This window comes from Myiozetetes cayanensis, unplaced genomic scaffold (genome assembly GCF_022539395.1).
Source record: "Myiozetetes cayanensis isolate MyiCay16 unplaced genomic scaffold, myiCay2020 scf1, whole genome shotgun sequence".
NCBI lineage: Eukaryota > Metazoa > Chordata > Aves > Passeriformes > Tyrannidae > Myiozetetes > Myiozetetes cayanensis.
The window spans coordinates 37,866,623-37,891,304 of NW_026086604.1; the positions used below are offsets into that span (position 1 = coordinate 37,866,623).

The 24,682-nt window shown below is 39.8% G+C and overlaps 1 protein-coding gene across 1 annotated transcript in view; it reads right to left on the bottom strand.

Moving 5' to 3' along the window:
• The window catches only part of XKR4 (XK related 4), a 231,822-nt gene that overhangs the window by 79,666 nt on the left and 127,474 nt on the right, over positions 1 to 24,682 (bottom strand). Inside the window, exon 2 of the mRNA XM_050322424.1 lies at positions 15,411 to 15,610. Within this exon, the coding sequence (XP_050178381.1) occupies positions 15,411 to 15,610 (200 nt within the window). The remainder of the gene's footprint in view (positions 1 to 15,410; positions 15,611 to 24,682) is intronic.

The following is a 24,682-nucleotide window of genomic DNA, read 5'->3' on the forward strand; positions in this document are numbered from 1 at the left end:
TTGATTTACATTTTGTAGCTTAATATTACTTCATTAGTTTCTTTCTTTTCCATAGCAGGAGAGCGAATTTAGTGACCCAAATGCATTCCTTCTCATATGGCACCTGACATTCCTTTAAGTACTGGGAGAGGCCATGGTAAAAACACAATATGAGTTGTACCATTGCAGCCTTTGTAATGGTTTTAGAGGGCTGAACATAAATTATTCTATTCAAAGACACTCAGCAGCTAAAGCATCCATTTTTGACAACAGAAATACTGGTTGAAAGCGTTACCTCCCTTTTCTTCATAATTTATGACATTATCTTTAAAACCAGCATCTTCTGCAAATGACACTGAGGGAAAAGCGTGTTTATGAGGGGGAATGGAGGGGAGGACAAAAAGGAGGATGAAATGGGACTTGTCACTGTGGATTAATAAGCCAGAGAATGAATGTTTAGGCAGCAGTGCTTAACTGGAACCAGCATCAAATAGTCACTGTGAAAAACTAATAAACATTTTAGCACTCACCAGTGATGTGCTAATGAATTTGTATGTGTGTTTTTATGTCCATATGGGGGAAGCAAACAAAATCTAAATATTAGTTAGTTAATTAATACTACCCTTAAGGAAGGGTTTTGCTCCTCTTGGCCATCTTAGCAGGCAGCAAAAATATAGGCTCATTTATAAGTAAGTTCACAGTCTGATGGGCATAAGATACTTCAATCAAAGAGCAAAAATGAAAGAAAGTCTAATTGTGCTCCAGACAAATCTATTTATTTAAAGAAGTGTATATATTCAGTATTAGATAATGATTTTATAATGCTTATTAAGGGAGCCAAGAAAGCCTTATAAGTTGTAAAATATCTTGTGACTGGATTATTATTAGTTACAAGACTACAAGATATTAATTATTAGACGGGATATAATAAAAGACGCACAAATATCTTCATGGTTTTCAACTTTGTATGATTTCAGGTTTTAATGCATTAAGCTCTTAATTGGGTCAACAGGTATTTAGAAAATTCCTCTGTAGCTCCAACATATTTACAAACACTTAACTGCAAACTGTTGTTTTTAAGTTAAGCATGCTTATCCGTTTGGAAAGCTGATTGCCTATTTATTTATGTGCTTTACTATGGATCTCTTTTCCTAAGTTTCGATACCCAATTTTTAAAATGTTTCTCAAAGTAACAGGTTATTGGTGTGTTACAGGAAGAAATCAAAATTGCATCCCAAAGACATGGTCTAAAAGACTGGTGTTCTCTTAATTACATTCCTGCTTTCCTCAGACTTCAGATCTTTATCTTTTCTCCTTCCAGACTTGCTGAAGTTTTCTATATGGTTCTTGGGATCAAGAATTTGGTATCTGAGAACCATAGATTTCCCAGCAGGGCTTAAATTTTATTTAATAGTAGGTATGGCTCATATGTAGAAAAACATTTTAAAATCTCTAACTAGAATTGTTTCTCAGTTGAAGACTTTTTCTACAAATTACTCATGTTCAGATATTTGTCTAAGAATCTTCTACAATACCTTTCAATCTTACTTTTAACTTCTGTATATGCAGTGATCTGTCTCTTCTGTTTTAAGGCTGCATAAAGAATGCTCTAGTTAGAATCAAATCTGGAAATCGATTCACAGTATCTACAGATACCAAGACTGTCAAAACAGAAGATATTTTTAAAGTGTCTGATCTTCCTAATTTGTTCTGCAAAGACAGTTTAAATACTTCTGAATGTATAATCTGTAAGACTTGATCTTGATGACTGTTCCCTACTGATGAAACCTTGAGTAGGATTAAAAGAAGCCCATAATGCAGAAGAGATCCCCAAGTGTAATAACAGAGGAATATAAGACAAGTTAGTTACAATGGACTTGCTACTTCATATTTGTTGCTGATAACAACCAGAGCAAGACACTTCACTGAAAGATGTAAAGACTTCTACAATAAACAGTTCAAGAATAGCCTGCCATGAAGATAAAGGCTTTTTCTACATCAGGAAACAGATCTCTGTAAGATACAATGGCTGGATTGTAAGAATTTGCTGTTAGAATGCTGAATAATGATAACAGCACTCATAATAGTAATAATGTTCTTCGGTCCTTACTCACCCTTACTGATTGTGCTTGGTCTCGGTGATACTTGACAGCAAAGGGATGCTTGATAGTGGCTAATGTTAAAGACAGCACTTCCTTAACACACAATTTGGACTTTGCCACTGTTCAACTTAGTGGTCCTTTAGCTTTCATGGTAGGTGAAGTATGGCTAATGTGCTTTCCCGGAGATCGTTTGCAGCTTTGTACATTTTATCCAGCTGATCTTTTCAGAAGAGCTTTTTTCAAAGCTTTGTTCATTCTCATTGCCTCACTTGTATCTCAACTTCAGAAACAAAACCAGGACCCTGTCTTTTGGGAAACAGATTTTGCTGCCCTCTTACATTTAAGCTTTCTCATACTGGGTAGACTTTCATAAAGAGATGAATTGGTATGCCTTTTTAGATTGCTCTGGGTCCTGGCCCATGTCCTTGTTCAAGCCTCAGCTAAAAGTGAATTTTTACAGCTGCTTTAAGGAATTGAGAATTGAAATTTAGAAGTGAAATGCTGACACCACCTTCCCCATTACAGCATTTAGCTGCTTCTGTCATGCTGCAATCAGCCCTGTATTGTAAGTGTCTGTGTTGGAGCCTCTCTGATCTAAACATTTGTTAGCTTAAAATATCAATTCAATTGTAATGTATTATGCTCTTCTCAGAAAGCCCATCTGGCTCCAAAGGCTGCTGCCACATGATGTGCTGCTGCTATGAAGCCAAAGGCCTGTTTCTGCCCTTGTTTGCACTGCTCTGCATCTCAAGGAACAGCATTTTAGTAGCTGAAAAAGAACCACCCCAGAGCAGATGTGGGGAATGAGTCAGCCAGGTGTCTGGCTACATCATGCACTCTTCCCATCTTATTTTCCCAGTTTTGCTCCTACCTTCATCATCAAGGAAGAGAGAAAAAAACCCAAAACCAACCATAAAAACCAGATAACACCTTTGGATTTTTTCTCAAGTAAATGAGTGTAACCCCATTTTTTCCTGCTGAATCATCATTCAAGACGCTTTCAGGTATTTCTGAGACATCTCCTTAACACAACACAGACTCTGTAAGAGTGGAAAGTAAAATAATGCTTTTTAAAGGAAATGCCAAGAAAAAGAGATATTAAATATTCATCACCTAGAAGAATCACTTCTTATTGCAAATGATTTTAGTGTTAACTGTGCTTGCAGGTGAAAATACCTCATTGAAAACCTCTAGATGAGAGTTCTGGTCATGGCATAAGAGGGATCTGCTGGGACTACAGTGGGTCTGAAGAAAAGACATGGGAAGACGTTTTCACTTTACTGTTGCCTTAGACTCATGTTACATGTTTTCTGCCTTCTGCTGAGTAAAACCAGTAAAGAGGCCAGTTAGTGAGGAAAGCAGTTATGTTTTGTGCTATATATAAGGATGACAAGCTGCTATGAGCAACTGGAGAGTAAATGCTACCATGCCATTTAGGGTCAGGATCAAGAAAATCACTAGAGCTCAATTTTTTTATGGCTTCAGGGCATCTTACTTATTAAGCTTCGTTACCAAGAGTGACTAACCTAGGAGTTCAGAATTAGCTCTGAATGCCTTTCTGTGGCACAGGAGACCTGGGAAAGATCCAGTTTAACTAGATGGTGCACAAAAAGCTCTTTCTTTACCTATCTATCTATCTATCTATCTATCTATCTATCTATCTATGTAATCTTTCCAGTGATAATGAACCACTCAATACATTTCTCCACAGAAGAGGAAAGAGAATATGAAAGCACTGAAGGAACTCATTAAAACCTGAAAGCAGCCTGAAGTTGCATAAGCTTTCAGAGGGCTTTGACGCTGGGGCGGCAGCAGATGGCTGAAGGAGGGGTACACCCCGCCGTTCACTTGCCCCTGTGATGGGGACGACAGCACAGGTCACGAAGCAGCCCCTGAGCTACGGCAGATTTTAGCACAGCATAAAGCAGGAAGCTGAGATGAGGGTTAGTTTATTTAATTTTGCAGACTGAAAACGGCAGCAAAGCAGGAGGTTTTTCGTGAGTCATTCGGTTGTCCCCATTGCCGGGGACACGGCAGCCTTGCTCAGATACAGCAGCTGGCAGAAGGGGTTTGCTGATGATGTTCTCTGCTATACATGAGTCCTGATAGTCCCATGGCCCAGAGTCCAGCACCTGCAGGATGGTCCTGATCAGTCTCTGGGCTGTTCTCTGAGGCTGCCACAGGGTTCCTGGGTCCCCCCGTTTTTGCTGGGTGGTTGCTCCAATGAGGTGCCACTGCCAGGGCTCCTGCAAAATTCTGTGACAGTCCTGGATGGCTGCTGGAGGGTGACAGGGAGCACTAATTGTGGCTGTGCCGGAAAAGCCACACTGAGGGAAGATTAGGTTCACACTTTTGACTCAATTATGTGAGAATGGAAGAATTCCTCTGCACCTCAGAATGTCCACAGGGTGGAAAAGAACATGCAGAGGCAGCATCTATTAACAGTAAGGGTTTGGGATCAATAGTGATTCAGTAGCCTCATAGCACAAGATCTTCCTGCCTAGGCTATTTAACTCTGGAGAGCGCACTGGCCACCCATGCACAAATGATACGCTAAAAGCCCCAAACAAAGCTAAAATTAGAATTTATCTCTTCAGCTGTAACACAAAAGCCATTAATACTTTGTTTTTAAACTGTATTCATTATATACAGAGAACAGAATACGGTTTACCACTTTATTAACTAGCATGCCACAAGAAAAAACACCCACAGAATAAAGAAAAAAAATTTTAAATTCATTTTCTTTATAATTTAGTTAGGGAAACAAAAAAGTAATAGAACACATTTAATAGGTTTGTATCCCCATTAGGTTAAGTAGAATGTCATGCCTAACACAAAAGAGAGCTCTTTAATACCTTTTTATAAAACAATGCACCTATAAATCCCAGTCCAGTGAATAGATTTTATTCATTAGAACAGTTCCACTGAGTCCAGTGAGAAGGTGCCCACATGGGTGACCCTGTTATGTCAGACTGGACCTTTTGTTTGAGTCTCACCGCAGCATTGGTTATTCACTGACACTTGAAAAATCCTGAGCACAAAGCAAAAATGCAATGGGTTTCATTTATATTTGCAGTTTGATACCTAGTGTACACCCAACAGAAAAATACTAATATGTGTAATATGTTACAGATACTAACTCCCATAGAAATGCCATGATTTGTAGTATATCCTGTATACAACTAGACTTGAACTTCAGGCAAGATACATTTTAAAACATGCATTTCCACTTTGACCTGCAACTTGCAGCTAAAATCACTTTAAACAGAAAAGATTACTTTTCTTTTGGTAAAAAAAGTAATTTTGGCAAAAAAATAATTTTGCAGGTAGACCAAAAGGTGCAAGATGAATAAGCAAAGGCATGTATCATGCACTAAAAGCAAAGATGGCTAAAAAAAATTTCAGATCTATGTATTTGGCATGAAGCTGGACGTGTACATTGGCTCCATGACTGGCGTTTTAAAGGTCACTGCATGATGAAGGATTCACATTAATTCTTATCTTTGAAGTATTGTGCAGCCTTGAGTAAGACACAATCACGACTGAATTTTCTCACTGCTATATTGGGCGCACGAAAGCTTCTTCTGTGCCAACCATGCATCACTTTTTTTCCCCAACCCTGAGCAAACATACCAGTCACAGAAAACACAGTAACTCAAAATGAAACTAGAAATTTGTTACTTGACAAACGCACTTTTAGCACAACAAAAATGGAGCAGAAGGATATGCGGCTAACTTTTTGACATTCCCCAACAGATAAAATTCAGTGTGTAGGCAATATATCACGCTTGAATAAACTAAACGCACTACGTTGTGTCTCAGGCTGTTTTTACCACTATGTATATATTAGCAGCTTTGCAAACCCACTATTATATTTAAAAAACTATAGATAATGTGAAAGTAATTTTTTTTTTTTTGCCATTCCCTCCAACAGCAAAAAATTTCTTTTTGGAGTATGTCCAGGCTCATAATGACTTTAAATCCTGGATCCATCAGATGGGAGCAGCTGATGTGCTGGAGAGCAGTGCTGTCCTGTGGAGGTATCTCAGAAGACCAAGAAGAGCCACAAAAAGACTTACAAAGGAAAAGGAAAACTCTTGTATGTTGATACCATTTTGGGCCTCCAGTAATGAAAACACTTTGACAAACTGGGTGAGGCCAGTGGAGGGCCCCTGAGATCATGGAATCATAGAATGGTCCTGTGACTACATGTTCTTGTAAATAGTGGATGTTTGTCTGTCTTGTAGACCCCGTTGGGTACCAGAAGGCCACAATTAGGTCACCCTAGCTCCAGGATGAATAATCCCAATTCTCTCAGCCTTTTCCTCATAGAAGAGGTGTTTCATCCCTCTAATCAACTTGATAGCCACCTCTGGACTCATTCCAACAGTCAGTGTCCTTTTTGTGCTGGGGACCTGTGGTCTTTTTATGGCCAGTTAATAGGTACTAAACAAGGATAAAGATAGCACAAACCCAGTAAAAAAAGACACTCACCAGAACATATTATTTAGGAAAAAAGGTTTGATGCAGTTTCCCTTGTTATGAATGTCGCTAGAGGAATTAGGGTTTTTACTGCAATTAAACAGAAAGGATAAAAATGCTCACTCATATCTTCTCTGATTGACTTTCAGGGGTTGTTATGGATGTGCTAAGAAACAACACCATAACTCTGCCATCTCCTTATCTTCCTGACAATACCTGCCACGCTGCATACATCGCCTCTTTTACGTTTACAAGTTGTATTGATGTCTCATGCCTATAGACAGATGAATGGACAGGGACAGGACACCAGGAAACACAGGAAATAAACACAGGACATTAAGCATTACAGGATTACAAAAAGAACTATAGGGTTACAGAAACATCACAGACTCGTAATCACTCCCTGGACATGGGTACTGAAAGGGAGTTGGTGTTCAGAAAAGATGGAAATAATGGTAAAACCAGTATGTGTGAATGGAGTGACAGCATGACGCTCCAGAAACTGTTCCCTGATAAAACAGATTCTGTTTGCATACAAAATTGCTTTGGGGAAAGATAGTGGGTAGTTGTTAGAGTCTGCTGTAGAATTCCAGAGTTAAATTGGGATATGGATAGAGATGTTCAAACCATTATTACAGGGAGAAATTCTGCACAGAATTGTCTTGTTATGGCAGTCTCTGATTTCTCAGATATAGGCTGGAGAACAAGTGTTACTGAAGGCAGCCTGGATATTCTGGAGTGTGACAACTGACAGCTTTTCTGACAGAAAGCAGAGAGGCTTCTTTCTAAACTTAGTTACAGAAAGTATTGAGGTTGTTACAGGACACCTAGTCGTGAAAAATAGCATTGGATCACATGAATGTTGGTTTCAAATAAAATGGAGAGATAAACAAAAATAGATCTGTTAGTAAGCCTGTCTATCAGAATTTTAAAGAAATCAGGGAAGGCAGTAGAAGTTAATTGTTCTGGGACTTCTCCATGGGGGAGGCCTGGATTCTTTTTAAGGTAAAGCACAGAAGGATTTCTGGAGCTTTTAAACACTGAAAACCAAAAAACTTCTGGAAAAAGCCTCAAAACCTGGCTGTATGCAAACCCATCTCAAAAATGGTGCCTTTATAAAAATGGAAAAAGGATGATCAACAATAAAGGTTGTGTCTTATAGGACAGTTTTTCATAAAGGCTCTTTAAACAAGGGTTCAAAGACAGAGCCAGCTGATAGGAAATGGGAACAGAAAGGAAATCTGCATTATTGTAGATGGAAACAAAATTCAAAGCTTCTTGTTTTCACCCAGTGCAACCAAAATATCTCTGTTTCACGATTCAAAATAAGCTGGTGTATGAAATCCTGCTGCTGGTGAGAAGCATCTTAAGTCTCTCTGCTCAGAACTGGTGCCATGTGACTGGAAAGGAGGCAGCCTGGTGCATTTCATGAGTACCTGGCTGAAACAGGCTTACAGTGTAGGCTTCAATACAATACAAAGCTTTAGAGCAGGTTTTAAAGCAACAACTAACTGAAAATGAAAGTAAACATAGAACTGTTTGGGTTTGAAGAGACCTTAAAGATTATCTAGTTCCAGCCCCTCTGCCATGGGCAGGGACAACTTCCACTCTATCAGGTTGCTCAAAGCCCTGTCCAACCAGGCCTTGAAACGTAAAAGAATATGAAGAATAATGGATACCTACAAAAAAAAAAAGTAGATCATAAGAGAGCCACAGAGTCTAGGCTAGCTCTGTATCTTTCTTTTATAACTCCTTTCTCAACAAGTAAAATGTGGCAGATCTAACCTATCAAAACTCTGGCAGACTATCATGCTAATGGGAAAGTATGGTAAAGCCTGAGAAGTTAGGGAATAGTAGAAGAGAAATAAAGCCAGTAATGGAACTAGTCAAAGAAAGATACTCAGATTATGTTGAAATGCTATTAAAGATCTCTTGGGCTGGAGTCACATTATTATTACCTTTTCCAATACTGATTAAACTTGGAAGCAATCTTGTCTGAATACTTCTCTTAATGACCTTGGGTTTAAAACGTAATGTACTAGTAAGTTTTTGGGAGACATTATCAATGTAGAAAAGGAGAGTGATATGTGGAAAAAACAGGAGCACCTTGCAGGCTGGAAAAATAGAAACAAGATGAAATTTCATTACATGCATTTAATCGTTAATATGTTTTTAATGCAATTGAAGCCTCAACAGAGGGACATGACACCAGAAAAGACCATGTGTTTCAAAGGATTATGAAATAACTAGGATTAACTAGTGAAATGCCTCAGTCAACACGGAATTACAATCCTAGCTCATACCTAGTGAGATTGCCATGAGAAATATGGGAGCTCTGGATAAATGTCATCCAGAGTGTTTTGTGCAGTCTTGGTCATCTATATTCATCAAAAATGAATTCATACTGAAACTGATGAAGGAAAAGTCTATGAAGACAATTCAGAACCTCTCATGAGATAATGCACAGCATGAGGAATGATTTTTACTTTCCTGTCAAAGTATCTCTTATTTCCTAATACTGTTTGTCAGTTATAATAGTCCCACTGGGCAGGGGAGAGCAGTGCAGTGCCTTGTCTGTACGGATGCATATTTGGACTGATTGCTGGCTGGTGCCTAATAAAAGGCTGAAGTCTGCCTGCTTTTCCCTTTAGTGGAGGCTCTTTTATTTTTTTGGTTTGGTTTTGGGTGTTTTTTTGTTTGGTTTGGTTTAGTTTTTTGAGTGTGTTTTTTGGTTGGTTGGTTGGTGGTTTTTTTCCTCCTTGGTATTGGCTGCTTTTTTCAAAACATTTAAAGAAACATAATTATCTTTGAGATATTGGCTATTCTCTTATACTTGATTGAAATAGTGCAATGGATCAGAAGTTCTTAAAAATTGGGACAGAAGGACAGAAGTGTGCTATATAATCATACGAACCTCATTTCCTTAGGAGGTGAGTGTAAAAACAGGGATGGTACAAAAATAAATAGGGACAGACTGCTGATGAAATTCAAAAGTCAAGACAGCATCAGCAGGTCTCTATCAATCAGAGAATTAAACTTCCAACTGGTATATTAGATACAAAGGTATATTAGATACCAGTTTTAAGATTGTAATCAGATTATAAAAGCGATTATGTTACATGATCGCCTTCAGGAAGTCTTCTCCTATACTATCAGAAGTAAGGGTATACTGATATGATGGCTCTATCCTAATGAGTTCAAGATAACATTTTAAGATTTGCAAAGGGACATACAGATCAGTTTAGCAGTCACTTGCAGAAAACACATTTACTCTGTAGTATATCATACTTGTTCATTCTTGTCACTGAAAATCTGTTTTGCCAAGTTGCAGGCAGAATCTGTGACTACAGGTTGATCTGTTTCACTTTCTCTCTGGAAAGGTTGGATGCTGGACTGCAGTAGTGCAGAACTTTGACAACACAGAGAAAAGTAATGGCAGCTTGCCCAGAACTCAAGTGCTGCACCTTATTTCCATACAAATATATATCGAATTGTATAAGATTTTACATCAGAATTCTTATATTTATTTATTTATTTATTTTGAAGAGCCCTGCAAATGAAGGCAGCATTTTACAGAGCAATCCAAAATTGCTGTGAAGCTAACAATAAAAGAAAAGCCATGTAAAAGCATAACATTGTCCTCACAAGAAAATTGTAAAGCCTTGAATTATTTTCACTTTACTGCACTGATATGAAAAGAGTGAATTCCTGATGCACAAGGAAGAGCTTTGCCAGAGGATTTTTCTAATGAACTGGCTAACAACATAATTTTCTTCTGCCAGATAAAGTTAGGACCTACAAGACACGTCATAAACTGTTATCAAATATCTGAACTTCCTCTTCAGCTCAGGCAGGAACAGCAATTTGTTTGGAGTAGGACTGGAGGATGATGCTTGGTGGCACTGTGAACTTTTGTACACTGGCTGCAGTGTCAGCACTGTAGGAGTTTCCAACAGAGCTTGTAGAAAATGGGAAAATTGGTGGTCAGAGAGTTTTCCTGGAAATGCGTTTTCAGCAGAATCCAGCAGGTCTGTGGTGTATGGTGACTTCAATGAAACTTGATGAATTTATAAACTGTTCTGAACTTCTCATTTTGCTTCTGCACTACTGTCAGTCCCCATTACGAACTGCAGCTTCATATGATATAAACTTTGATTAGACTTTGATTAAACTTTGATAGAGACTTTGATTAATAGCACTGTATGGAGAAGCCAGAACAAACTCCCCAGGGACTGATGAGGAAAAAATTGTCAATGCAATAAACAGGGACGAGAAGCTAATCTATAATTTAAACAATGTGTTAATTAACACAGTAAAAATAATGAAATCTGTGGTAAATCCAGGGAGAAATCTTGTCTATCTGCTCATCTAGGTGTAGCTAGAACACTTTACCCTTGAATAAGACAACAGTAACTTATGCTAACAGATGGACATCTCATTCCAATCAGATGGTCAGCAGGATTTTTTGCTTGCTGGCTTTTAATCATCTTAAGATGAGAAGTCTTTCTGAAATCAAATGGCATAGTAGGAAAATCAAAGTAAGTAAAAGGAGAGTGCCAAGGGATGACTGCCCGCCTGTGGACAGGATTCCAAAATGAGGTGCCCTGACCTTCCTTAGCCACGCTGATGTCGTGTTCCCCTTGCCTCCCCAGGTCTGTCACTACCCATGTGTGACACCCGCCTGTCTTGGGGAGTACAGCTGAATCCTGCTGAGCCTCAACCAGATTAGCAACGGGGAAAATGAAAGTGTCTGAGGGACCCAGTGTTCAGCTATGGGAATGCCAGTGATGTGACAAGACCATGCAGCCTGGGTGGGAACTTTTCATGATTAAATTAGAGGTTTTCAAGGGCACCCTGCAGCAAGTTGGCTTCCAGGAACTGGAATAGCCCCATCAAGTGAGCTTGTTCGTCCAGGTCTGTCTATCACTTTGTCAGCCCAAAGACCTGTCAAGCCAGTTGAGCAAATGCAATGAGATGTGACCATTATGCTGGACGTCCAGAGATACAACCAAGGAAGAGTCTTGTAGCCTTTATACTGCTGTTATTTTGTCAGCAAATTTGACTAATGCTTAGTCTGAGGTAGTTCATTGTGAAAGAGCTTTTTATAGCAAAGACTGTGAAACAACTGATTATTTGCTAAATGGCTTGAGGGATGGAGGTATTTTTTTAGGGAATTACTTGCAGCCTTCTGAATTTATTGAGATAATCCCTGTGAGCTGGAGGTAGAGCCAGTGCAGAATCTGGCTGCCCAGCCCTGGGAGCAGAATGAGAACCATGGGGCAAAGGGCCCAGGTCCCCAAGGAGTTTCAGAGGCTGTGACCTTCAGGCTGGCACTAAGGTCAGTGAGCCCACCCCAGCTGCCAAGCTATTGCTGTTACCCTGTTTCTGACAGGAGAACTAGGCCATCTGCAGGTGGTTCAGACACTTCTGACTGCACATATGCCCTTATGCAAAGAGATGCAAGTTGAGCATCAGTTGTTTCAGTGGGCTTTCTGCCTTTGCTCTCTCCACATTCAGAGCTGCCCAATTCATCACACATTTCCCACCCAGAATAGGACCAGTGAAGCTAGTGAGTGCCACCATGAAGCTGCTTAAGGCAGGATTGTCCTGCAGGGTAACTAAGGGAAAAGAAAAAGAAAAAAAAAAAGGCAAAAGGAGAAAAAGACAATGCAGTTTGAAAGTGCTGCTGGTTCAGCAGAGAAGTTCCTGTGGTAGTGCTGTGTTCAGAGCAAAGGCAGGAGAAACAGACTCCCATGAGGAAAAGACTGAGGAATTACTTATTTCAAGGCACATCTGTCTTCTAGAAAGCAGATATTTCTTCAAATTCAAAGGAACCACCAGAGTGGAAAAGGTGGAGGTAATAGGGGATTAGCACAGCTCCAGTTTAGTCCAGCATCAGACTGAAGTTGTTTGTCTTCTTGAGAAATTAGTGCTGAGAAATCATCAGCTTCCCCCATAAGCAATTTCTTTCCTTCCACTCAGGTGGGACGTGGCTGCTGGTTGCAGGCAGAATAAGAAAGACCATGGCCTCTATTTGTGCCAGTTTTGGTGAAATCTTAAAAAATAATCCAATTTTAGATAATAATTTAGCTACTCTTCTATTAATACTCAGGTATGTCCTTGTGACGACACAGAAGAGAGATGCCAATCATGACTGTTGATGGCCTCCTGCATAAACTGCAGCATCACAGTACAGTGGTACTCAGCCTTTGCTACAAGTTTACACTGCAATTTTTTAATTCATGCTTGGGGAAATCAGGCAAGTGCTAAAGGATCCCAGTGGTGCATCCTCTGAGCTTTTGAAGTGACCCTCACTGCAGTGTATGGAAGATTGAGAAAGAAGGTTTTGCACACACTGCACATGCCTGTATGTATTTCTTACCTTGATTAGCAAGGCTTAGTTACTGAAATAAGAAATTATCCATACCAAGCCAGCACTCATTACAAAACTTGGAATCCTCAGTCACACTGACACCATTCTCCTGTTGGGAATGATGCTATTTTGGTGCATTTGGAGTGAAAAATAAACAGTTTCATAAATAAAATACTTAAAAGTTTTTCCTGCGGTCATTAATGGTTTGATATTAGAAATACCCTGCTATAGGCAATTCATTTCCCATGACAAATTTGTGGTTTGTGAAAGTCATACACTTTTAAGAACATGGACCAGTGATGTCACTTAACAATTCTCATAATAACTTTATACTGCAGGGCAGAGAACTAAAAGAACAATAATAAAAAACAAGTAGCATTCTCTAAACAAATAAAATCAATCAAACACTCTGTTTACTGATCCATGTTAGAAATCTCTCTAACAGGCTCAGTGAGTGGACAACTAGCTGAAGCATATACCATATGGCTGGACCTTTTAAATCACCCAGTCATAGCATGATACCACTGAGAGAAATTATGCTCTCCTTATGCAGCCTCACAGGAAATCCACCATCCTATAGTACAAAGCATTATCCTTAATATTTCTTTAAAAAAGGAGAGAGAACAGAGAAAGGATTTTCACAGTTTTCATCAGGAGAATATAATGGTACTACTGTTTAAGGAAATACTACAACCATGTTTAATTTTCTTAGTTTCTTTAAATGGAGCCTTTTCTCCTTGGAAGATGTAAGAAAATGGGGGAAGAGAGGATAAGTAAACATTTTCAACCTTCTCAGCTGAAATTCATAATTATAGTTTTATTCCTTTTTCGTTTCTGATACATGGATTTCACAGAGCTGATTGCAGGATTCAGGAACCATTTTTGCCTTTTAAATTGAAGCATTTCAGGTCTTCTCTAATTAACAACCACTTGCAGAGTGCATCACAGGCTTAGTGTGTACTCACCAACCACATTTCTCAGAGGCAGATCTGTTATTGCACTAAAATGAGGGCGAGAGGCAGTCTGTATTAATAGTTTATGAAGATAGCTAAATTACATCTGACCATACAGTGTTCAGGTTATGTTTTTCTCCTAAGTCTCTCTCTGGAATCACTTTTTCTGGTGAGACAAAGCTTCTTGAAGTGATAATACCTTCTCCTGAACGATAATAGTTTGAATTGGTTGGTGTGGGGTGTTATCATTTTGAGAAATAGCTGGAGGAAGTGCTTAGGCAAACTTCCTTATACAGAGCACCAGCTAATTAAAAGAGAAACTTTGGTTTTCTTTTCCCCTTAAGGTGACAGAATTTTAGATCTAAAGAAACAAAAACACAGTAAGAAGGACAGCTCCTTATTAGACGACTGTTCAAAGAGGAGGTAAAGGAAAAGCCCCTGGTTTATCCACAGGAAACTGCTGAGGATCAAGGTCTTCACACAGTTACCCACTTTGTGCCCAGTGCTTTTTCATCCAATAAGGCTACATGAATGTTGCTAATAATAAGCTAACCAATCCAAAATTTTTCAGACCAAGGTGCTGTCACATTTTTATCTTGTACAGCGCAAGCACACAAACTGTTTCTTAAAAACAAATGACAAAAAAGCTGCATTTCCTTCCTCCCTCTGTCCCTCTGCTTCTCCACCCTGCCTCCCTTCACTCCTCATTGCCTCATGGTATTTTTTGTCACCTTCTGGATCCCAAGTTCTCATTCACTTCATTCGCTTGCTAAAAATTTCTGCCCAGGTGCAGCCGTAAGGCAAAACAATGGGGCAATACAAAAGAACAGCTGTCAGGTAGCCAAAAGTAGCATCAAAAAAGCAGAAGAGAATGAGATATTTTAATATCTGTATCACCTGACAAAACTGTATGGCAGGGCATATGCATGCATTTACCATTTTAAAGAAGTAATCACACTTGCTGAAAGCATCCACCTTAAAAGGAAACCAAGAGTGTGAAGGAACGAGCACTGCTCAGGAGATGACACGAGACACCAAGAGAACTGGTGGACACAAAAACTGGCATTTTCTTCACAGAGTAGCTGTTATCTTCTGTGCCATCTTCTGTTTTGCATAATGCCATATGAACCTCGTTACTGCCGTTTGGAAGGTTTTGAACATTTACGGAAAGAAGCACAGGGAAAAGAGCAATAGCTTGATTGATGCAATTTTCACATTGGCCCAGTGGATAATCAGAAGAGCTCTTCTATTACAAGGACATGCAGGAAGCAAAACATTATAAATCCTACCCACTACCCAGAGCCATTAAGAAATGCTAAAAAACCCTCTAACAACCCAGGTTTTCTTGACAAAATCATTGTTAACAGCTTAATAGCAGCTAGCAGGCAAGATCTGCTCTTATGCCAGGACTACAAGGCACACAGCAGTTTGAAAGAAGGATAAATATTTATGTGTGGAAATTATATCTTAAAAAAAAAACCAAAACCAAAACCAAAACAAACAGATTAAATGAACCCCTACCTTGGAGAGCCTGGAGTGTACGAGTCTGTACAACAATACAGAGTTGCAGGACCAGCTGTGGTGCACTTTCCAGAAACGTGGCTAGCAAATGCAGCATACTCACATCTGCATACTCATACACCATTTTCCAATAAAACCGCCATCTGTCATTCTCTCCACTCTGTCGACTCCGGATACCCAAGTACATTGTGTGAAAATACCTAGAAATCAAAAAGAGTGGTTATAGAAATGCAGAGTGATATTTTACGGGTTATACTTCCGCTTGAAAATAATATCTTTTTTCAATGTACTTCAAAATAATGAACATTTATTTAAAAGGATTGTTGTATTCCAATTATGTTGATACGATAAGAGTAAACTAAGCTGAAGACAGGGTTTGACTTCATAAAGCCATTAACTATTTGTTAAATAGTATTTGTTTCAAGGACCCAGTTTTCTGATTTGAAATATAAAAGGTGATATCTTGATTGCACGGCCTTGCCCAGAAGTTTTTGAAGTAAGGAGGGGAACAAAGCTGACTTTTAATGGTCTCTACTCAGAACCTGCAAAGAACTAGTCTCCTTTCTGTGTGGCTCTATGAGGACTTTGAGGACCACATGCACTGCAAAGCTGTGGTGGGGCCCTGCTATGGTCTGGAGCCCTGCTGTGGCTGAGCTCATTGTCCTGCTTTTCCACCCATCAAATGCACTGAGCACCATATTTCAGATACTGCCACATATATAGCGTTTTTTTCTCATAGTTTGATTATTTTAGGAAGAGAGAAGATGTAGCTGCAAGTTCTTATTTTAGGAGGAGTGGAGATTTGGCTGTGGGTTCCCTTGGTGATTAGAAATGACTCACTACAGGAGCTCCTGTACAGCAGCAGCAGTAAGAAGCAGCAGGAGCCAGGAACCCAACAGGCTGTTGCTGCTCAGAGTAGTAACCAGCAGATAAAGCAATAGTCAGAAAGCACATGTCAGCACTAGTGACCTGTGCAAGCAACGGGAAGTACAAATGGCAGCCAGCCCATAACACAGATTTTGGCTGGTGCGGGAACAATGAGTGAAAAGGATTTTGGAAAGTGAAAAGGTCTTAGGAAACAAGGGATGTCTTCCGATGGCCAGGCTACCCAGCTGCTGTGGTGCCTGTCATGATCCTTGTAGTTTGCAGTGGTCTGCCGTGACACACCTGAATCGCAGCACAGCAATCACTCCAGGTGACCTTGGATCTGCTCTTTTATTCTGACCTGCTCTCTGTTATTCTGTGTCAGAAAGTCTAGGCTCCCACCTTGTCCCTACAATTCTAATTAAGACTGGCTGAAAAAAAACCAGTCTTGCTTAAAGAAAAATCCTGAAGATTAAAGTATTGTCTTGCATCAGGGTGCACTGAATCCTACTGGAGTGCCCTGGTGGGTTGCTAACTCATGTGGATCTCTATTTCTCTTTTTCTCAAGGCATCTTTCATATCCTGGTCCTGACAGCACTTTCTTATGATGTTTTTAATATGTTTTTATAGTATTTTTAAAGTGAGATTATATTTTATAATAAGAACAATTTAAATAAATTTTAACCAGTTTCAATAAGAATTCTTTTAATTGGTTAAGGTAAAGTCTTTCAATATTTCTTCTTTTCACAATTTCCTGTCTTAAAAGCCTTTTCATAACTGGTGGAGCATTGTGAATTGGGAAACCTCTTTTATATAGGTTACATGAAAACATTCATCCCTACTCTGTTCATCTGTAACTCTGGAGGTATTTTCTGCTGATGAGATTTTTGGCCTCTGATTGGCAAATAGCTCAAGACTGAGTTGCCCCCTTGAAGAATGACACTGTGCTTATACCCAGTGAACCCTTGTACCCTGTGCACTCTTGTACCCAATGTACACGCTACTGCAGAGTGACAGCTTTATTCAGAAGTATTCACCGAGCAAAACCAGGACTAGCATAGAGAAACAGCTGAGAGACCAGATCTGAGCCTGCAGCATTTCTCTTGACAATGCACATCATAGCAATATAAAAGGAAAACACATTAAACTCACATTTAAATTAAAATCACACCAGGTGGCTTTGAATTTTATCAAAGTCCCATGTGGAGTGAAGCAGCAATGAACTGCTCAGAGACTGAGACCACAGAAGTACAGTGAACAAGATACCAGCTGTAACTCTCACACAAAACACTGAGCAGGTCTGGATGGGTCAAAGTGTGATGGGATAACTGGGGCTCTCCGGTGTCCTTGGGTTTAAGTAAAGTGAAATGGCCTGCTGTCCAGATCTGAAAGAAGCCACTGGGCTGGAAAGGCATCTTTTGCTGCACAGTTCTGTAAATGGCGTCCATTGGACCCACAGGTACTCAGTCACAATCAGTTTAATTGTTCCTAGACCTCTCATTAAAGTCTTGCAGTGCAACAGGGACAGGTAAGACTTGTATTGCCTTCTGCAGTTTATTTTTTGGGTGGGGTTTGTTTGTCCTACCTAACATATCACTTTCAAGGGGCACACCTTGGAATACTGCATAGTGGGGCCAGACAGCATTTTCAGCATCCTTCTTTTGAGCTTTCACTAACCCTTGCTATAAATTCCTAAAGTAGCTCTGGTTGCTGAAGGTTGTGCCAGGAGGCTCTAGCTCTGCCAGTGGAACCATCTGCAACCTCAGTTCTACAGCATTTGTAAAAAAAATACTTTTCCTATTACAAAAATGACATACTGTGCCAGGCAAGGTCCCCCAGGGTTCTTTACCTGCTCTGCAGAGTGGTTGTGCATGGCAAATATGTTGTGATTAATGAACCCATATGGAAATATTTCCTCTCCCATTGCACTTTATTGTGAAACACTGGCAGTGAGTTATTGGGGACTGGGGAATCATTGCTCTTTGTCTACTTAGCTCTCTGCAATTTAGACACAAGAGGTAGAGGAAGAAGATACTTTCTGTTTTTACACGCTAGGGACCAAATTTCAGCCTAGAGTGGTATTATTTTGTCCTTTGAATTTCGGTCAAATTAATTGCAGGCTGAAATGATCATTTACACACGTAATTACTGTCACTGATTTATAGGCACAATCAGGTGATTAGACAACTAAACATTCTGATTTGCATCCACAATTAATTGTACCAGCAACTGATGTTAGGTGTGCAAATTAGCAGTTATTAAAATAAAAAGATGGTCTCATAAAATGCTTCATATATCAAAGACACTTTTTTTCTGATCATAAAATAGAAAGCAGAAAAAAAATGAAAGTGCTTTCTTGTAGTGGCTTCCAAATATAGCTTAACACTGCAGTAATGACACATTCTATTTTATATATATATATGCATTATGTAATTTCACTTTTGACACCCTCACTGGAGTCCTATTGTCAGCAAATGACATAAAGATACACTCAGAGGTAGTTCCTAGTTTTATATTTTTGTCTTCTGGTATTGTTTTGATGGAAACTCACATTTTTATGTGAGTTCAAGTTACGAGTCTTACACACAATTATTCCAGAAAGATATAGCAAAAAGTGATAAAGAGTTCTGCACTGGAAAATATCTCAGGTTTATTGTGGGGTAAACTGATGTCAATGAATCTAAAACAGCAGATCTGAGTGTTATTATTTTGGTTGTGATTGCATCCAGTCAAGTACAGTCTTCTCCAAGTGCTTTACAAGTATACAAACACTGCCTATTCATGTCCCCAAAGAGCATTTAATTGACATGAAAAGAGATGACAAGGAGTGGAGAATTGAGTTGGAGCACCGGGCAAAAAAGGAAAAGAAGGAGGAACAGAAAGTGTGGTAACAATACTGCCATCTAGTAAAGTAACTGTTTCATCTGATAAATCAAGATAGTCCATCAAAGTTTCTTATTTCACTAGAAGAGTAAAAACAAATAAAAAACCACCACCCCACTCACCCCAAACGAACCTCCCTCCCCCAACCCCCCCAATTTCATAGCTCTTCTCTTTGTGGAGAAAAGCTTAGACGTAACGGAGTTTCTTAGAGATTTTGCAGCTGGAAGACTATGAAACCTTTTCTATGAAGACAGGCTCAGAGAGTTAAGGTATTCAGACTGGAGAAGAGAAGGCTCCAGAAAGACCTTATTGTGGCTTTCCAGTACCTAAAAGTGGCCTACAAGAAGACTGGAGAGGGACTTCTTACAAGGGTATGTAGTGACAAGACAAGGGGGAACAGCTTCAAACTGAAAGAGGGTAGGTTTAAATTAGATATAAGGAAGAAATTTGTCACTGGGAGGGTGGTGAGACATTGGAACAGGCTGCCCAGAGAAGTTGTGAATGTCCCATCCCTGGGCTAGGTTGGACAGAGCTTTGAACAACCTGGTCTAATGGAAGGTCTCCCTGCCCATGGCAGGGAACTGGAACTGGAAGGTCTTCCATTCCAACCCAAACCATTATGTCAGTCTGTGATTCTATGAAATGTACTAAGAAAAAGAAATATCAAAACCTTATTATTTAATTTTTTTTTTTAAGACAGACCACTGCTTGAGTTGTCAGTGATGATTTAAACAAGCTTATTATTCAGAATTAAGACAATGGAGTGGGAAGCAATACTTCACATACCACTGATAATCAGATGGCAACATATATATTGTTATTTGAAGCTTAATGTCTTTTTTAACCTCTGGAGAAAGTGGAGAATGCTTCATCATTTAATTGTTTTAATTTATTTCAGTGCATCACACAGCACAGTATACAGACCATTGATGAAGCATAATTTTGAAGAATGTGAATCTGAGAAAAGATATTCTTTTTCCATTATATTAATGAGAGAAGGTAGAAAAGTAAAAAAAATTAACAGAAAAGCAGGCTAGTCCTTGTGCTGTCCACAACATGTATTCAAGATGCAAGACATCAAGATGCAAGGCAACAAATAGAAGTAAAAAATTACCTATATTTTTGGTTGTGCGAAAAATATATTTCTCTTCTAGAGGAAGAGACATTCATTCTGATCAGACAGTGGCTCTCCAGTATTTCCAAAATCAAGAGTGTTTATTTTGATCCAGGTTTACATACCAATCTTGAGGATGGTCAGCATAGACTAAGATACCTATATTTGAAATACTTCTGATAACACGTCACTTACATGATTAGAGCATGCCCAGTCGTGCATTTAACTGAGATTGTGGTAGTGTAATTATATGATAATACCAAATATTTATAGGAGTGCTTTCCATGTTTCAAGTGCTTTACAACCACTAGCTGATTAACTGGGATGAATGTAAATAATCTCACAGGATACATTCCTCAGAAATTGGCAGCTGACCAACCAAATACCTTCCTGCAGAAGCAAGGTATAACTTCCACTCAGCACACTCAAATCCAAGTGATATTTCACAAGCCCATGATTGGGAGGAGTTGCCCTTCTCTTGTGTAAAGAAAATTCTCCTTTCTCCCTTATTCTCGGGAATGTGATATTTTGTCCTGAATTTGTGGATCAAAAAAACCCAAACAAAACCTTCTTCCCAGGCCTTGCTCTAGTACAGGGTAGGCAAGGAGGTCCCCAGAATACATTCCAAACAGGACACAACTCCTCAGAGCCAGATATTCTTGAAGAGAGTTCCGATGTCAATGACACCTGGGCTAAAGGTTTCCAACCTGCCTACCATTCATCTATTCTTTCATAAAAGGCTTTTGGTGAATATCCTGGTATCACTGAAACTGAAGAGGCTTTTGGCAGTGATTTAACAGAGCTTGAGTTTTAACCCAGTTTACTTCATAGTAGCTTGGTGGTGTTTATGTCCATTGCTTCTCTCTAAGAAATTATTTCAGAAGCTGCTCCATTATGCTTCACAGACACTATTCTTTTCTCACACAGATAGCTGAGGCTTATAATAAGTGGAACAGAGAAACCATATGTGAGTCCAGTCTGGTTATGGCTCTGAGCACTTCTTGCTACAGATTTTCACCCTAATGAAATCATCCATCTGATGGTAATATATGCAGCTCCAGAAAAAAGTCTTCACTTTAGAAGTGTCAAAGGCTACATTGCTACCATGTGCTTCATCTAAAAAGTCCTTAGGATGATACACATGAATGAGAGACCATTTGCATTCTTTGGAAAAATGATATTATTCTGATTTCATGCCTCATGTAGTCCATTTTATTACAAGTGTCTAAGTCTGTAGAGGACATTTGCTTATGTTATTTAATCTAGTGAAACACTTGTGAGAAGATCAAAAGTCATTAATAGCTAGTTCTAACAGTCCTAGACGTTTATTCTGATGCCTAATTTTCCCTTATATCAAACACTATATTAAACTATTTAGTCATACCATAAACATTTCTTCTTTCTGTGTTTGAGGTGTGGAAAATGAAAATCACTACTGCAGAGCTAAAAAACAGTAGAATAAACAGCAATTCAGATAAGTGGTATTTTCGTCCGTTGCTTAGTTACCAGAGAAAACTTAACTGTATTTGTATCTCAACAATATTTGCCATGTTAAATAACAACAGATTGTTCTATTTTGCTTTTTACGTGCCTTTTTATTAGGTGTGCCTGAATACTTAAAAAAAAAAAGGTTCTTTAGCAAGAACACTTACTGCCTTAGCATGATAATGCTTATTCTTTTTGTTCTGATGAAACAAACAAAGCCCTTCAGTTTTAATTCCTTATTCTAGGAAGGAACAATCAGCCAAATTTTAATTTTCCAATCAAATTATTTTTGATGAGACCATTAATTTTTAATGTGCAAAAGGAAACTGAAACACATTCTATAGCACAGCAGTGACCGAAGCTTTTCCAGCCAAGCAAGGTTCTGGCAATTTAACAGCAGTCAAAAGTCTGAACTTAATTTACTTTAAATTACAAGTACAGCGTCCTCACTGGTGACAATGAGATGAGATCCATGTGAGGACAGATCCCACTGGGGAATATTTCAGCATAAGAGACATTAAAAGTCTTATTTCCAGAATATACATGCCCTACAAACATAAAAAACAAAAGCCAACTCCTTGTATTTAATTTTCCTTTGCAGTATTTAAGGTATCAGAGAAATACCTCCTTTATTTCCTTTAACACAAAGCAAGGCACTTTATGAGCATAAACAAAATCATTACATCTGTTTCATTACTATCTATAAAGCATTCCCTGGCATCTTCCATGACTGGGTGATCCTTCTTAAATGGCCACGAGTCATATTACAGCAGCATTTTATGGTCATCTAAATTTTTATGGCCATCTGAATTTAGTTACTCTCTGAATTCCCCAAATGTAACCAGTCATACCCAGAACTTTCCTTCCTTTCCTGACGTGCAAACTGCAGACTTCCAGTTTCTGAACTGAGATGGCAGGACTAGGTAGGACTACGTCCAGGTTTAACAAGGTGGTTTAAAGAAATTCCTGATGTAACCTGCTCCCCTGCTAACTTCTCTCACACACAGGGTACAGATGCTCAGCCCCACTGCTCAGGTTACAGTGGGATTCAACCTTACGTAAGGTAAAGGCCGACTCCAGAAAATAAATCTTCTTGTGTTGGAAGAGAGGCGCAGCATGGATGCTGGGCTATCCCCTGCTAGCATCCCTCTATTTTCACAGTGTGTTACTGTCCCTTCCTTTTCTCTGCACGCTGCTGATTCACTTGAGACAGGCAGCAAACCCTCTGCCTACGCACAGTGTGGGGTGATATCCCCACATCATGCCCGCCACATGCTGCCAGATCAGACAGGAGTACCCCTGAATGTCTACCTTTTAGTTTAGCCATTTTCATGTTTCTGTTTTCAAAACTGAGGTAATCCCAGTATGCACCAGCCTCCCAGGGCTCCCTGTCAGCCTGCAGGATCTGCTGCATCCCAACCAGCCTGTGAAGCCCTGTGTTGCCAGGCTGCCCCTGCCATGTCTGTGGTGCTTCTCCTTGGGTGAGCTTTCCCCTCCGTAGCTCTGGGGATCAAGGGCAGATGGAGCTTGGTTGCCACAGACCTATCGGACAGGAGGCTGATGGTGCCATTGCTGGTGACAGGGATGTCACACCTTGGCCTGGGATGTGACACAGCCACTGGTCGCAGGTCCTTTAGATGCTGCCCCAATACTTCTCAGGAGTAAATATTAGTGCTTTTTTTGCACTATCAGCTATGGGCTAGAATTGAAAAGGAGATTGCAGAAGTGAAATTAAAAAAAAAAAAAAGTATTTGCAGCTGCAGTCTATAGCTTTGTATGCCACTGGTACTGCAAAACAGCTTCCTTTCCTGTTTCAGTCAGGGGACAAAGCCATTTAGACGTGTTCAGCAGCACAACTAAAAAGTTTTACTGCACTCTCATTTCCTGTATGGCACCACACACCTGTGTGCTCTTTAACCACAGGCACTGCTTTACCAAAAGCTGATGAAATCACTTTGGGCCTCAGAGGTTCTCAGAGGTTCTCTGAGGTTCCCCTGATTTCCACCTGTGGGAAACACTGGAGTTGCTGCAGCCCTGGAAATGATGCCCATGTAAGATTAGACCCCTGAGGACAAGTAGCTTCCTGAGAGAGCAGAGATCTGCCCTGCTCTGTGTCCTCTGAGAAGCTGAGGGCTTTCCTGCTGTGTTGAAAGGGTCCATACTGTGTTCCTGAAGCAACAATACTCAGCTGAAACTGTTAGGAAAACGTGGCTCTCTTGGTAAATGCCAGGACACTCTAAAGAGCTCAGTTAAAATCCTGATTCACAGTCTGCTCTGTAACCGTCTCTTTTTGGTTTCCTCCTTGCAGCCTTACACAGTTTTGGGGGTGGCCAAAGAAGAGTTTAGATTCTCAACCAGAGGTGGTTTACACTGACTTTCTTTGTCCTCTTCTCCTCCCTTCCTCCCCATGTCATATTTTCATTTCATTTCCTTCTGTCTGCCTACTAGTCACCCCAAAGCACCCTTAGAAGTGAATCCTAGTTTGTCTCTGTGTCTCAGTCTGGAGATATCAAGAAGAATCAGGGAGCAGAAAAGCATAGAATTCCCCAAGGAGCTTCAGGCATTCCCTGGAAAGACAATTAGTCATGACCAAGGATCTGTACCATGCAGCCATCACAGGAATATAATCATTATCATAAGCATTCTCACTTCACCAGCCCCTGGGGCTGCAGCAGGACCTCAAATGTTTCCCTGTTCCTTCCCAGCTATGACAGAATTATGATGATAGCCTTGGAAATGGTCCCGAGTCCCCTCTCATGGGACTGTCAAGGAAGATGCACCTGTCTCCTGATCACTTTTGGACTGCCCTTGAAGAAAGGACCACTTGTAGAGTTAAGAGTGGGCACAACTGGAAAACAGTGCTTCTGGCTTCTCAGCATGGGGTAGCAGGTGCATTTTCCATCTCTCTGGAAAAGCAGCCAGGCAG